This window comes from Convolutriloba macropyga, chromosome 2, assembly GCF_964194025.1.
Source record: "Convolutriloba macropyga chromosome 2, txConMacr16.3, whole genome shotgun sequence".
In the NCBI taxonomy this organism is placed as follows: domain Eukaryota; kingdom Metazoa; phylum Xenacoelomorpha; order Acoela; family Convolutidae; genus Convolutriloba; species Convolutriloba macropyga.
In genome coordinates this window covers 28,671,024-28,685,657 of record NC_134469.1, presented here as the reverse complement: position 1 = coordinate 28,685,657, position 14,634 = coordinate 28,671,024, and the positions used below count along the sequence as shown (strand labels likewise).

Genomic DNA, 14,634 nt, shown 5'->3' with positions numbered 1-14,634 from the left:
ATAGTGGGCTTTAGTAGTCCTTCAATTGCTTATAGTGCTGAAGCTGCTGGGATGGCCTTACTTTAAGGTTAAAAGGTCATTTTTAGGAGTTTTGGGCTCAAAATGGTGCAATTTTCGATGTTTTTTTTTAATGTTTTTCGAGTTTTTTTTGTTTGATTAGTCTTAGATTTAAGTTTTTAAAAGTTGATGAAGGCCTTTTGCGAGACAGAATTGTTTGTTATGACCCTTTTATGAGCTATATGTTTTGGTACTACAAATACAAACACGCAAAATTATACTAATTTTTGCAATTTTTTTCAGGTTTTTTGAAAATTTTTGTCATTTTTAAGAGTTTTTTTAGCCCTAATTGTCAAGAAGCCTGCTCTAGAGTTTGGTAAAGGGTCTGACGATAGATTACTGCTTTGTTTCTAGCGTTAATGGAATGGTTTTTAACATTTTGCCATGAAATTTAGCATTTTTTGACAAAACTTGCAATTTTTTCATATTTTTTTGAAATTTATTGTCATTATTCAAGTTGTTTGAGTTCCAGGGGCCATCAAACCTCATCAGGGGTTGAATGCTAAGTTACTGAAAAATTTTAAGTTGCCATTGAATAGGTTTCAACTTTTGAATATCGCAAATTTTAGCAATTTTTCGACAAAATTCGCATTTTTTCAGGTTTTTGAAATTTTTTGTCTTTTTTTTCAGTTTTCCATTTTCAGGGACCAGATAATCTCCTTTGAGGTTTGTTAATAGGGCACTGCATAGTTTTTAGTAACAATGCAATGGTTTTTAGTGTCTCACGAATTTTAGCATTTTTTAAATAAAATCTTTTTAAGGTTTCCTGAAGCTTTCGTCAGTTTTTGATATTCGTCCATTCTCAAGTCCGAGAAAACATATTCCACGTTCTTATAAATTTGCTGCATGGGTTTTAGTTTCAATTGATTTGTTTTCAACAAATTAGCTTTTCGAATTTTAGATTATTTTTGACAAAATTTGCAATTTTTTCAAGTTTTTTCAAAACATTTGTATTTTATTTATTTTTTCCTGCCTCAGTAGCCAGGCAATCTCATCCAGGTTTGATAGTATGTTATCAAACAGTTTCTAGGGGGCAATTGAATGGCTTTCAACATTTTAATAGAACGAATTTCTTTTTTTTGAAGTTTGAAATTTTTTTCTAAAAATTATTGGCTATCGATCTATGAGCCAATGAGTTTTTAAAGCTTGGAATTGGGTTACTGGATAGCCTCCAGAGACACAGAATTGATTCTGAAGATATTTCTATCGCCATTTTCAGCAACATTTTCCTTATAATTTGCAATTGATTTCTTTTTAAAATTTTTTCATTTTCGATTTAATCGATCTTCAAGGGCCAATGAATATTTTTCAGGTCTTGCAGATAACACTGGACCGATTTCAGAAAAAAAAATTGGTTTTGAACTTATTTTTGTAATAGGTATTTTCAAAGGGAAAAAGTTTGCCTTAGGCTTAAAAGCTTCAAGAGTTTTAGCAATGAGTATATTTTTGTTTAGTTTTGATTCTTTTTGTTTCTCAATTTTTTGATGATTTTGTTTGTGTTCTGGCTGGCATCGTTCAATTGATCTGCTGGTCAGGTAGAGTACGTCTGAGTTTTTCATTCAATTCTTTGAATTGTTTTTCAGGACTTGTCCTGCTATGTTTTTTATTTCGTCAACCGGGTTTTGTTACGACCATATGACGTCACAGTCACTTCAAATTTGCTTTTTATTCATTCGTTCATACAATTTTAACTGAACTTCGTGCGTGACGTCATTTTTCACTCTTTGGGGAGAGCGTTTCTTTGTTAATTCGCGTGATTATGTTCTTGGTCACACGTGAATTACCTCTCTCAACAATGACTTCCTCACTCCGACAAAGAGATAAGGTCAAGTGAGTGCTTGTCACTAAAATTGAAGGGTATTTGAGGGCAGCTACTAGAAGCAACAATAATTTAAACAGATTCTTACAGAAAATATAACATCTCAGCATTTAAAGAAAAAAAGATCTGCGAAGCTATTGCGACTAATTTCTGGCAATATGCCAGCTATTGTCTCCTAGTTGTCAAAGTCACTATTGATTGCGTTAAATAAGGAAGCTTTGGTCAACTGAGGAGGTTTCAATCTAATATACTTCTCTCGGTGTATTTTAAAAATCGGTGGAAATTCTTCATCTTTTTTGATCGATCTGAAGGTCTCCTTGACTTTCAGAAAGTTGGAGTATTAGTCATAGCTGGAAGTAGTCTGGTCATGTTCTTCTCCACTGTTCTTTTATCGCTAGCGAGCAAAATGCAAATCATAGCAGTGAACTAATTTTTCATGTACGCAATAGCAGAGTGGAGCCCTCATCTTTCTTCCCTTTTTCAAATTCAAGTGGTGATTTAGGTCACACAAAATTATGCAATGGAAAAAGGAGTGTTTTCACGTCGTATTTTTTTGTAACTTGAAAGTAGTGAAAAAACGATGTTTGAACCTCCCGTAAGATGTTAGCGAGAAACTCGATGAGGCCAAGCCCTTTTCTGGACATTTGACATTTGGCGAAAGTTTTTACTTTGTGTACATAAGGCAAATACCAATTAAGCTACGTGGGGCTAAAGTTCAATGTCCACTTGACTCTATAAATTACTGAAGTGCTCTTCTCAAAATCTTGAATTCATATTGGGTTATTAATGTACAGGTAAAATGTTTTATTTGTTTTAAAACTTTTACATCATAACTAAGACTCTGGGTAATACCCGGGCAAAGTATTGGCAACAGTTACCTGGGAAAGAATGGTGAACATAATGAATTGCTCTCAAACCAACTTTAGCGATTATTTTAGTCTTGCTGGTCTTTTTATTCGATCCGATTTTTCGTCTGATCCCACGCGCTTACGCTTACCCCACCCCATGCTAACCTGCCCTCATTTAAGCTTAAGCTAGCCGCTTTAATGAGTTGCCAGCTAGTGACGAACCAAACCGCTTGCTAGTCGTTAGAGCAATTCAACCACCGATGTTCGTTGTTTGTGCTTAATAGACGCCGTCAGGCTCTCAAATGGCTATTATTTAGGCGCTCTCCTTTTTACAATTCAAAGAATTTGAATTGTTTTGGGGCGCTGTCTTTTTTTAAGATCTGTTCACACATTTTCATGATTTTTGAAGGCAAATTTGAGTGCTGATTTTGGTCACGCCGAAACAGAAATGGAATGAAAAAGCGAGTGGTTTTGCGACGTGAAATTTTTTGGCTCTATTTTTAAAGTAGTCAGAAAACGGCGTTTGAACAAAAATTCGCTTTCTCGCTTGTGGTTTTTTTGTTCTCCTGTGGCAATTTCACTGATTTTTACTGTTTGTTTCGATTTTTTGGATTGGATTTTTTTCTAAATGGTTTTCCCAATCCATTCATCGTTCATTCTAGACCTAGTTTTTTGTTGGAAGCAAATTTCAATTTATCGATATTGGTTTTTTGTTCACATGCGGCATTGTGACATTGATTTTCTGATTTTTAAAATAATTTCGCTCTGATTTTTTTAGAAATGGTTTTCCCAATTCACTCATAGTCCGTTCTAGGTCTAATTGTTTGTGTAGTCAATAATAATTCTTTGAATTGTACGTCAGGACCTGTCCCGCTATGTTTTTTAAATTCGCTTTCTTTTGATCACGTTTTTTGTTATACATAAGTCACGATTTTTACGTTTGACTTCTGACTTGCTTCACTCACTGTTTCAACTGAATGGATTTTAAATTCTTTTATGCATTGAATTACGCAATATAGTGAATACGGTCAAAGTCAAAAGAGCCTAACCAAAAGAGACGGGATAAACCGATAAAGCACGGCCATTAAGTGATTGAGAATTAGGTTATCAAAGTTGATTAGAGTATTTGCTTGCTGATATCGGTATTAGTATAGTTTTAGAATCTAATTGAAACTGCCCTCCAAATTAGAACACTTGTTGACACTGAAAAAAAAACAGAAAAAACTCAGTCAATTTGTCTCTTTTTTTTCTTTTTCTGTTTCAATCCCGATGTGCATCAACGGCGGCTATTTTACGGCAATCTGCGAGAGTTTTCAGCATTTTAGTTTAGGAAAATCCCCCCTCCCCTAATTATGCCAATGATTATCAAAAATTCCAGTTGCCTATAGCCCTCAGCAACTTGAAAAATACAACAAGAATTTTAAACATAGCCGATGTTTAAAATTCTTGTTGTATTTTTCAATTTGCTGAGGGCTATAGGCAACTGGAATTTTTGATAATCATTGGCATAATTAGGGGAGGGGGGATTTTCCTAAACTAAAATGCTGAAAATTCTCGTTTAATATAATTTTGACTGATTTCTTTTTTGTAACGAATTATCATATGAAGACAATGGCTCAAATTTAACCTTCGAACTCAACAAAAACTTCTCCGGCACTGGCCAAAAATTGAAATGCGGAGTCATTCCTCTCGCTGATAACGAAAACGTACCTTGGAAATAGAGTAATGAAACATTTTTTCAAGACTCGAAGAGTTACTGGTTTTCTCCATCGGTTGCTAGTTTTGTTTTTTTTTTGCTGGAGCGTATTTGTTCAAAGTTGAATCTTTTCGAGAATTTTTTTAATAGCCGCAAAGTGATAGCTGTACCATTATGACTTCTTTATCTGTTTTTTTAAAGTTTTTCTAAGAAATTATCAGTAATTTGACTTCTTTTTTGTGCGGTTCTTATTTTAGATTTTTAATTGCTCTCAAACGAAGTTTGTAGCAATTAAATTAGTCCTGTCGGTCTTTTTTATGCGATTTTTCGCTTGACGGATTTTTCGGCTGACGCTTTTTGACTTTTTGTCCTCAAAAACGGCATAAACAGGTAGCGTCCAGCGGGCATTAAGTACTCTTAGAGCCTTTCAGCTCTTTTTGGAGACTTATACTTATGGTGTGAAGGGCGGTTCTTAGAGGTTGAAGACATCCCCACTGTTGACGCCCCACTATTGTCCCCACCCACCCCTGCGCTGTTGCCCCCCCACACCAGTGTTGCCAACCACCCCGCATCCATAAGACCTCGGTGTCGGTGCACCCCCCCCCCCCCCCCCCCCCCCCCGTGGCTAGCTACTGACGAACAACCGCTTGCTAAAAATGCAAATTTTACTTTTGCAATTTTTTTCATGCTTTTAGAAAATTTTGACCTTCTTGATTGGTATCAGCCCTAGGTGTCAATGAAACCCCTTTAGGTTTTAATAATATGTTACTGCATAGTTTCTAGTGGTAATGGAATGGTTTCAATATTTTACCATCACGAATTTTAGCTTTTTTTGACAAAAAGTGCAAATTTTTTCAATCTTTTGCCATTTATTTCTCCTTATTCAGGTCTTTCCAGACCCTGGGGCCAGAAGACATTCTAAGGGCGTTGATAATAAGTTACTGACAAATTTTTATTTGCCATGGAAAAGTTTTTCAAGTTTTTAATTTCACAAATTTTAGCAATTTTTTTTATAGAACTTGCTTTTTTCTAGTTTTTTCTGAAAATTTTTCTGGTTTTTTAGGTTTTTTTAGCCTAAAGAGTCAAGAAACCTCCTCTAGGTTTTGAAAGTAGTTTACTGTATAATTTCTGGATTTAATGAAATGTCTTGCAAGTTTTTAACATCACGATTTTTAGCATATTTGACAATTTTTGCCATTTTTTTCAGTTTTTTGACATTTATAGTCATTATTCAGGTTTTATGAGCCTCATGAGTAAGAAAACTTCCGTTAGGGTATGATAATAAGTTTTTAGAAAAGTTTTGTTGGTCATTGATAAATTTTCAAATTTTTAATATCACAAGTTTTAGCAATTTTTTTTTATAAAACTTGCAATTTCTTTAAGCTTTTTGAAAACCTTTTCATTTTTCAATTTTCACTTTTCATTTTTCATTTTTCTCTAGCCTCAAGAGCCACGGAACTTTCTCTAGGAATTGTTATAATGTTACCGCATAGTTTATAGATGTAATGGAATGTTTGTCTAGATTTTAATATCACGAATTTAAGCAATTTTTTAAAATATTTGCTATTTTTTCATTTTGATTTTTTTCCGCAGCAGAGGCCCTGGGACCTCCTCCAAGGTTTGATAATAACTTGCAGCGTGGTTTCTAGAATTAACGGGATGGTGATCAACATTTTTTATTACTCCAGTTTTAGTTATTTTTGTATAAAATTTTCAAAATTTTTGTAAAATTTTTTGTTCAAAGTGTATGGAACTTTATGAGCCTGTAAAACTATTTCAGGCTTGAAACAGGGATACCGGATAGTCTCATGGGACAATGAAATGGATTTGATGATTTTAATATCTTGAGTTTTAGCAAGATTTTGTTAAAATATTTGACTCTTTTCAAAATTTTTGAATATTTTTGTCCTTTTCTGAGTTTAACGATCATTACTGGCCAACGACGCTTTTCAAGTCTTGCAGATGGGTTACTTAACATAAATCCAAATACAAAAAAATAGTATTGAACATTTTCACTGCGAAATCTGGAAGCTTTTCTTTTAAATTTTGCAATATTTTGCAAATTTTTAATATATCAGTTTTTTATTTGATTTGTCTACTAACAAGGCTAGAAAACTAAAAGTTGCAGGGTCGGATCAAGCTAAAGCGAGCTTCACTAAACCGTGGCTATCTACTGACGAAGCCAACCGCTCGCTGGTCGTTTGAGAGCAATTCACCCGACGTAAATCGGTTATGTATAAAGTTTTTGAATCTGAATTTTTTTGCGAGTTGGTTTTTAAAATCGATCGTAGGCATTTCTAGGTATAGTTTCTTGGTTTTATCACAGAAAATGCTTTGGTTTGTGATTCAGGTCTGGTCCTGATGTCTGTTTGCAGTTCGTCGTCAACTTATGTTTTGTTACGTCACGCTCTTCAATATTATTTTGACCAAATGACTTCTCAAAATGACCTTTATTCATTCTCAAAAAGGTTTGCGTACATAAGTTGGAAGCTTATTTAAGGCTCAACTGAAAACACCTCACTGTAATTGAAGGTACGATTGACAAGTTCTAAATCAAATAGATAAAAAAAAAATAATACAGCTGTTAGTAGAAAAACCGAGATTTTCTTACTTTTTTCAGGTTTTGTTTTTCTTGGAATTTTGATACTAAATCTCTACGAAGAAACAGCAGCGTTTCTGATAGCGGAGCAGTTACGTTTTTTGTTGCTGTCACGAATTTTTTGAGTCCTTTGTTTTATGCGATTTTAGCTAGATTGATATTTCATCATATCGATTAAAGGACAGTTTTGGCCAGCTTGGACTCCCCCGTTTTAAGAAGTAAAATTGCATCCTTTCAAGCATCTGATATTAATGTAGATCGATCGCGGTCAAAGGTTTATTGTGCAGTGGCTGACTGACTGACTGTTCACTATCGGCCATAATCTTTCTGTCGACTAATTCTTAAGATTCTTTAAGAAATTATTGGAATTAGTGAGCAGTATCTCAGTACCTTTCAGGAGGAGCTTTTGCTTGAGTCACCGAAATACAAGAGCAAATGTCAGCCAACGGGGCCTGCAAATTCGGGACTTCCTGGTGGTGTCTTGCAACAGCTGGCGGCAGCATCTGCTGGAAGTATTGGGGCTCCGATTGGTCTACAGTTGAGACCTGGACTGGGACTGCCTGTTGGTTAGTGGAATTTTTTCGTTCATTCGTAGGGCTACTCAGTTCTATAGGGAGTTCCTCGTATAAAATTATGTAGGAATGACTAATATCGAAAACTGTTTGTTTTGGTATGTATTATTTCATCTTACTCCAGGGAAACTTTCCTATTATTGTTTCAAAATGTTTTGTGTAATCGAGTAGGAGGTGCATCGGGAGTAGTAAATAATAAGAGCGTTAAGAGCGGGGGGTTGGGGTATTCATGCGATACTAAACATGGGAATATAGGGAGTGATCATGAGTGGGTATTCCTAGGATCTAAAATATGTGATTTCAGGGGGTTATGGTGAGAGGGTAATCCTTGTGGTAATTAAACATGGGAATATAGGGGATGACACTAATTGGGTCTTTTATGATACTTAAACATGGGAATATAGGGGTTTTTTTAGGTGGGTATTTTTTTACAATACTTAAACATGTGAATATAGAGAGTGATCCCAAGTTGGCATTCCTGGGATCATAAACGTGTGCATATAGGGCATTATGCTGAGTGGGTAATAATACGATACTTAACCATGGGAATATAGGGGGTTTTAAATGGGTATTTTTTACGATACTTAAACATGGAAATATAGGGGGTTATTTCAAGTGGGTATTTTTACGATGAGTAAACATGGGAATAAAGGGAATTATCCTAAGCGGTCATAACAGTATAGAGGTGAAAAGATGGGTGGAGTTAAATCGGTCACCGTTTAAAACCCTAACCCTGGGAATAGGATTGGTTGAATTAAAATGCAATTTCTCAATATTTTTGTTTTCTTTGTTTCTATCTCTTCCCTATACAACAAAAATTGGGCGAATAGGTTTGAAGTGTCATTTCTCAGAGGAGCGCCCAATGGCAACGATTGCAACGGTAGATTTGAAAAGTATTCACGAGTTATACCAGGAAGTGAAAAAAGAATATTCAGGGTATAGTGAAAGGTATCTGTATTTCTTAGCAACTTGTTTTTACTTGATCTTGATTTGGATATTGCTTTGATTGATTTGGATATCGCTTTTACTTTTTACCTGATCTTGATTTGGATATTGCATTGAAGTTAAGACCCTATGGTGGGCTCATTGGTATTGACAATTCTACACTTGACAAATATTTCAAATCTTACAAAATTTTAAGGTTGAATGTTATTCTCCATGACGCTTCCGGTTTTGTCTTTGAACACAGCGAAAAAGGACCAGGTTATTCTTACGTATTGCCCTGTCTAGTCACAATTGAGTATATCGGTCACGTGACAGGCATAGCTTTCTGTCTATTTGAAGACATTTAAGAAAATTTTGTTCAGTTTATTGGAATGTTGAAACTGCGACCAGTTGTTCTTGATATTGAAGGATTTCGACAAAAGAAATCGGGTTTTATAATCAAAGAGCTTTCTGTGTGTTCTCATAATTACAGTGATGCAGTTTCTTTCCTACCCCCAAGTTCATTCAATATACTTTCCTCAAGTGAACAAAAGTCTTATCAGTGGGTTTCAAATTTTCTTCATGGTTTGGCTTGGGAGAGCGGAGATTACCCCTATTGCTATTTGCAGCAAATTATTCAAAGCATCAAACTTTGTTTTCCGTTTGCCGAATTTTATGCAAAAGGAACTGAAAAGGCGGACACTTTGAAGAAGTTACTCCAAAGAGAGGTTATCAATTTGGAGACGTTATGTCCAAAGGTTGAAAACCTAAAATTATATCGCGACATACCAATTTGTGAGTTACATGCGGTAAGTTGTCCCAAACGACAACGAAGTAGACATTGTGCTACTAAGAAGGCCAAATTGTTTTACCAGTGGCTGACGAATGAGTCGTCGTTTGGAAAAATCAACTCCATCTCTCCTTCAAGTGAATTTGTCTCCAAATTTGACAGTTTACAGTTACATAACGGCTGAAGAACAGCTAACCGTTACATTTGTTAAAGAAGAGAAAGTTGATACACGTGGTCAAACTGTGCTAAGGAAGCAACAAGTTAACTGTACTGAAACAGAAATAGGGACACTGAAAAAATACCTTTCCCTCTTAGAATATTTCAAATTATACCATGTCTATTCAAGAGAAAGCGCGAAGACTGAAACTAACCCCTTTACCTATGCCCAAGCATGCAGTACCAGTTCAGATATCTCCAACAGATGAACGTCTCCGGGCTGAAATTAAGGAGAGCATCAGAGACAGCAACGTTGAGTCAGTTGTGTTCAGAGATAAAACTGACAATGTGAATGCAAACTATACTATTGCTTACAAAAAAACTGATGAAAACTCACAATTTGTTTGTTATGAATTTTTTATTCTCAATTAATTATGCATGAGCCTGAGCTTCAATTCATTGTTTAATTTAATAAACTGTTTCAAATGACCCAACCCGAGGACACCATTGACGCTGGAGGAGCTATAACTGACTTAGTTTTTGACGAAAATCACCAAGAAAGGCGATCATGGCGGTTTTGTCTTGAGTTCCAAGATCTGAGGTGGTTTATTTTACCCAAATTTTCATAATAGTTTTTTATAGGTGTTTCTTTGGTCAAATTGGTGTTTTTTAAACTCGATTGTGATGAATCAACATTCTGGTTTTCACTCCTTTCTTGCACAGTTGGATACGTTCTACCTAACCCGAAACTATGAATAAAATAATTTCAACTACCGATAGACTTTTTATGGCTGTTTGTTGCCCATCATGTTGTGGAAAAACTGAATTGATTTTAAAATGTTACTTCAAAACACCTTCTCACCCAAGTTTGAATCAATATTTTATTTCTACCAGCATGACCAACCTAAATTTCTGTTCATTGAGAGAAAAATAAACATTCAGTTTATGAAGTTTTCCAGTTTTGAGCAAATATCAGAACTAGATGATTGCCTTTTGGTATTTGACGATTCATGTGAAGAAATTTTTAATGATAAAGAATTTTCTAAATTAGCGACAGCTGGACGTCATAAGAAAATCAGTGTGATTTACGTGAAACACAACTTGTTTCAACAGAGCAAATGGTCCAGAACTATTGACCTTAATACAACACACATTATTTTATTTAAATCGCCTCGTGATGTTCAACAAATTGGTTTAATTGGTCGACAACTCAACAACACACAATTTTTAAGAGAAAGTTACGAATTAGCAACAAAGCAACCTTTTGGTCATTTATTAATTGATCTCGACCCAAAAACGTCAGACGCGTTACGTTATTCCTCTAATATTGTGCCTCCAGGCCCCTCAATTTTTTACTTACCTCCAGCAAAAGCTGTTATTACAAATATAACCGATGAAAGAGAAAGAAATATGTATGCTTCAGCAAATGCTACAAGTATCGGATATCAAGTTAAAAATGTTAATCAAGTCAGCAACTAAAAAGTTTCTTTACTTTGCGAATGCTTCCTGAACGTAGTTAATGGTAACGTGCCCATCAACAAAAACTTGATAGAAACCGCAGAAAGCTCATTCAGAAAAATTTTATCTAAACAGACAAGTCTGAACACGAAAGAGGAAATTTTTGCGAGAGAAATAGAATTAGTAGAAACGGTTAGCTTTGCTTGTTATCTGTACCTGAAAAAACCATAATGCATTCAGAAGAATTTGTTCTGATTCCGAAGCGAATGTTCATGTCGAAACAACCATTAAAAAGCGAAATTCTCGACAACCCAGCCTATAGAAACAAAGCAGCTCAGTTAACACTCATGCAAAGAAATATGCCAAGTTCCGAGGACAGCGCGGAAAGAACAGATGGAGTAGTTCAAACAGAACCAGTGTTAACAGAGCGGGAAAAACAAGTAGACGAGCCCGAAAAAATGGACTCGATTAGTGATCACAACGAAATTGATCCAGCTGTCGCAAAAAAAAACCAGAAAGTGCCCCCGCAAGTTTTGAATCAATAATGGGGCTAGTGAAACAAAGAAAAACACAAAATCCAACGTGCAGAAATTTTGCTTGATCTTATCCTCCAATCGGAAGCAGTTACAATTGGAGAGGAAAGCAAGTTACTATACATCAATCAAGAACCAACAAGTGTACAAGTCTCCAAATTTTTGTATGATTTACAGCAGCCTACTAAAAAATTGATCAATCAGAATACTCTAAAATTTTAGCTCTTCTCCCGGTTGAGCCTGAACTTGTTGCAAACACTTACGTCAAGCAAATTATACAAGCCTATGAAAGTGAACAAGAATTCTTCCCAACCCAACAAAGTCCACAATCAGGAAGCGGTAACCCAAAACGAGCCACAACAGGAAAAAAAGGTCAAAATGAAAAAGACAAACATAAAAGAGTCAACCGAAAAAATGGGATCCTTTCTTCTTCTGAGAGAAAAACCTTGGAGAAACTTTATTCAAAAGGCCCTGCTTCTTTTGGTAGCCCATAGCGACTTCATGCACAAAGCAAAATATCAATGGCTAAAGTGAGGTCATATTTAGAATCAAAACCGTCCTTCACAAAATACCGCTCAATTCGTTCAAGGTTTCTAAGACTAAAAGTCATTGTAAAGGACATTAATGAAATTTGGTCTCTGGATTTAGCTCATGTTGATAAACTTGCACAGTACAATCGAGATGTCAAATACCTTTTGGTAGCAGTTGACTGTCTTCATGCACAAAGCAAAATATCAATGGCTAAAGTGAGGTCATATTTAGAATCGAAACCGTCCTTCACAAAATACCGCTCAATTCGTTCAAGGTTTCCAAGACTAAAAGTCATTGTAAAGAACATTAATGAAATTTGGTCTCTGGATTTAGCTCATGTTGATAAACATGCACAGTACAATTGAGATGTCAAATACCTTTTGGTAGCAGTTGACTGTCTGTCACGATATCTGAGAGTGGAACCAATGAAAACGAAATATGCAACAGAAGCAGCCCAAGCATTCAAAAAAATGATTAAGAACAAACAACCATTAAAAGTATGGGTTGACGATGGTAAAGAATTTCTTGGTGCTTTGAAAAGCTTGTGTGAGAAAAGAGGGATTCATTTATATAGCACCTATAGTGAAAAAAGTCTGCTTTTGCAGAGAGAAACTTTCGCTCGCTGAAAAATATTATCTACAGATACCTTGAAGAAAAGTGGACTTCTCTTACATTGATTAATTGGATCAGTTTGTGAACACAATTATTTCACGTGTTAACCGGGTCACTAAACTTGCCCCGAATAAGGTTACAAAGAAAGATGTAACGAGGCTGGTCTCACTGAGTGCTCAAACAAGTATCCGTCAAAAACCCAAGTTTTATATCGGAGACTTTGTTAGAATTGTCAAAAAGGACGAAGCATTCAGAAAGTGATACAAACAATCCTTTACTGACGAGGTATTTGAGATTACAGATATTCCGACGTTGTCACCGCCAACCTCTATTATTGACGCAAACAAAGAAAAAATAGAGGGTAATTTCTATCAACCAGAATTGCAACTGGTTCGTGAACCCAGCGAGTAAAATGGCTCGCAATCAATTTGAAGATGAGTTCACAGTACATGTTATATCGTCTGCATCGATGCAAATATTCAAATCAAATACTCTTGCGTCATTTCGAAACTTTTTTAATGATGAAATTCAACTTTCTGGTGACTGGAGGGTAGCGTTAAGTGAAATTATCTTTCCAACGAAAATTGAAAACGTTGTGGAGGGGGAATTCATTGCTTTCAGCTTGAAAGAATATGAAGAAGCTACGCAAAGGGCTGCAGAAGCCAATGTTATCTCACGACCGTACAATGGATCAAAATTAGGCTTTATTCCAGGGGCATTTGACAACGTAAACCAGCTTCTAGCATTAATCAAGCGTACAGCCGGACTGCCTCACTTTTCCTTCAGAGAAATAAAAAATTCGGGAAAATATGAGATTTGTTTTGGAAAACGTGAAGGGATTACGTTTCTAAGCAAGGAAATTCCAAGTATCCTTGGTTTTTAGGGAGTTCCTGATGGCAATGGTATCCATATTGGCTATAAATTGAACACGACTGCAGATAAATTAATGAAAAGTGACGACACGAAAGCTTATTATGGAGAGCTACTGGCGGATCTGTTGGCTGGTAAACATTTGATATTTGTATATGCAAACATTATTGAATATCAGTACGTAGGTGATGCCAAAGCGCCTCTTTTACGAGTCATTGATTCAAAACAGCGTCTAAAAAACGGTAGTGTGTGCGAAGTTGAACCAACACATCGAATAGTTTTTTCAAACTTAGATTACAAAAAGCTACTGACAAACACAATTCAGTCCATTTCTATTGAACTGCGAACAGAAACAGGTGACTTGGTTCCCTTCTCGGGAACAGGAAAAGTTCTCTTGAAGTTACAATTCAAAAAGTTTTCAAGTTAAATGGATTCATACTACGCAAATCAAGCAACTTTGCCGCATTTTTCTGGATACTATCGACAAAGAGGTAGTGGCTTTGGAGCTTTGGCTGCGGGTATTGGTCGTGTTGCTCTACCCTTAGCACGTCGATTCATTCTACCGACTGCCAAACGTATTGGAAAGGAACTGTTGAAACAGAGTGTTCCAGAGCTACTGGACGTAGTAAGCAGTAAAAAATCTCCAAAGCAAGCGTTCAAGAAAACCATTTCTAATACAGTAAAAAAACAGACTGGTGGATCACGGAAAAAAACATTTCGACAATGTAGACTAAGAAGTCGCTCAAAGAGCTCATCCAAAAAGTCAGCAGCAGTAACCAAACAAAAAAACATCATTTCCACTCGGAGGCCCCTGAAAAGAAGTCGGTCAGATTTTTTCGCCAAAGTTAACGATGAGCGCTAATTTGTTGCCAACTGAAGCAACTCAGTTCTCTGGATTTATTTGAAAAACCAGCGCTCTTAGTAACGCTTGATGGAAATTTCTGCCAACAATTGGGACCTGTCTACAGTCCAAATGGACCCATGTTAGAGTTTGAAGTCTCTGGTGATCGAAATAATTTTATAGGTTTACAAAAAATTTTTCTTTAAATCAAATGTAAAATTGTTCAGTCGTCTGGAGCTGATTTGAAACATGATGCAGGAGCTCCTACTGACAAAGCGAAAACGGATGCTCCGTACTTTTGCAACAATGTATCACATTCATTATTTTC

The 14,634-nt window shown here is 35.9% G+C and overlaps 2 protein-coding genes across 4 annotated transcripts in view; one reads left to right on the top strand and one right to left on the bottom strand.

The window, feature by feature from the left end:
* LOC142358603 (uncharacterized) overlaps window positions 1-14,634 on the top strand; it is a 34,424-nt gene that overhangs the window by 7,513 nt on the left and 12,277 nt on the right. For all 3 annotated transcript variants that reach the window (XR_012761838.1, XM_075410043.1, XM_075410042.1), the window contains exon 7: window positions 7,417-7,585. Coding sequence is in view for 2 of the 3 variants with exons in the window: in XM_075410043.1 (XP_075266158.1) it covers window positions 7,417-7,585 (169 nt within the window). In the remaining variant the exon portion in view is untranslated. The remainder of the gene's footprint in view (window positions 1-7,416; window positions 7,586-14,634) is intronic.
* LOC142358608 (uncharacterized) overlaps window positions 1-14,634 on the bottom strand; it is a 591,411-nt gene that overhangs the window by 574,969 nt on the left and 1,808 nt on the right. The gene's annotated exons all lie outside the window — the stretch shown is intronic.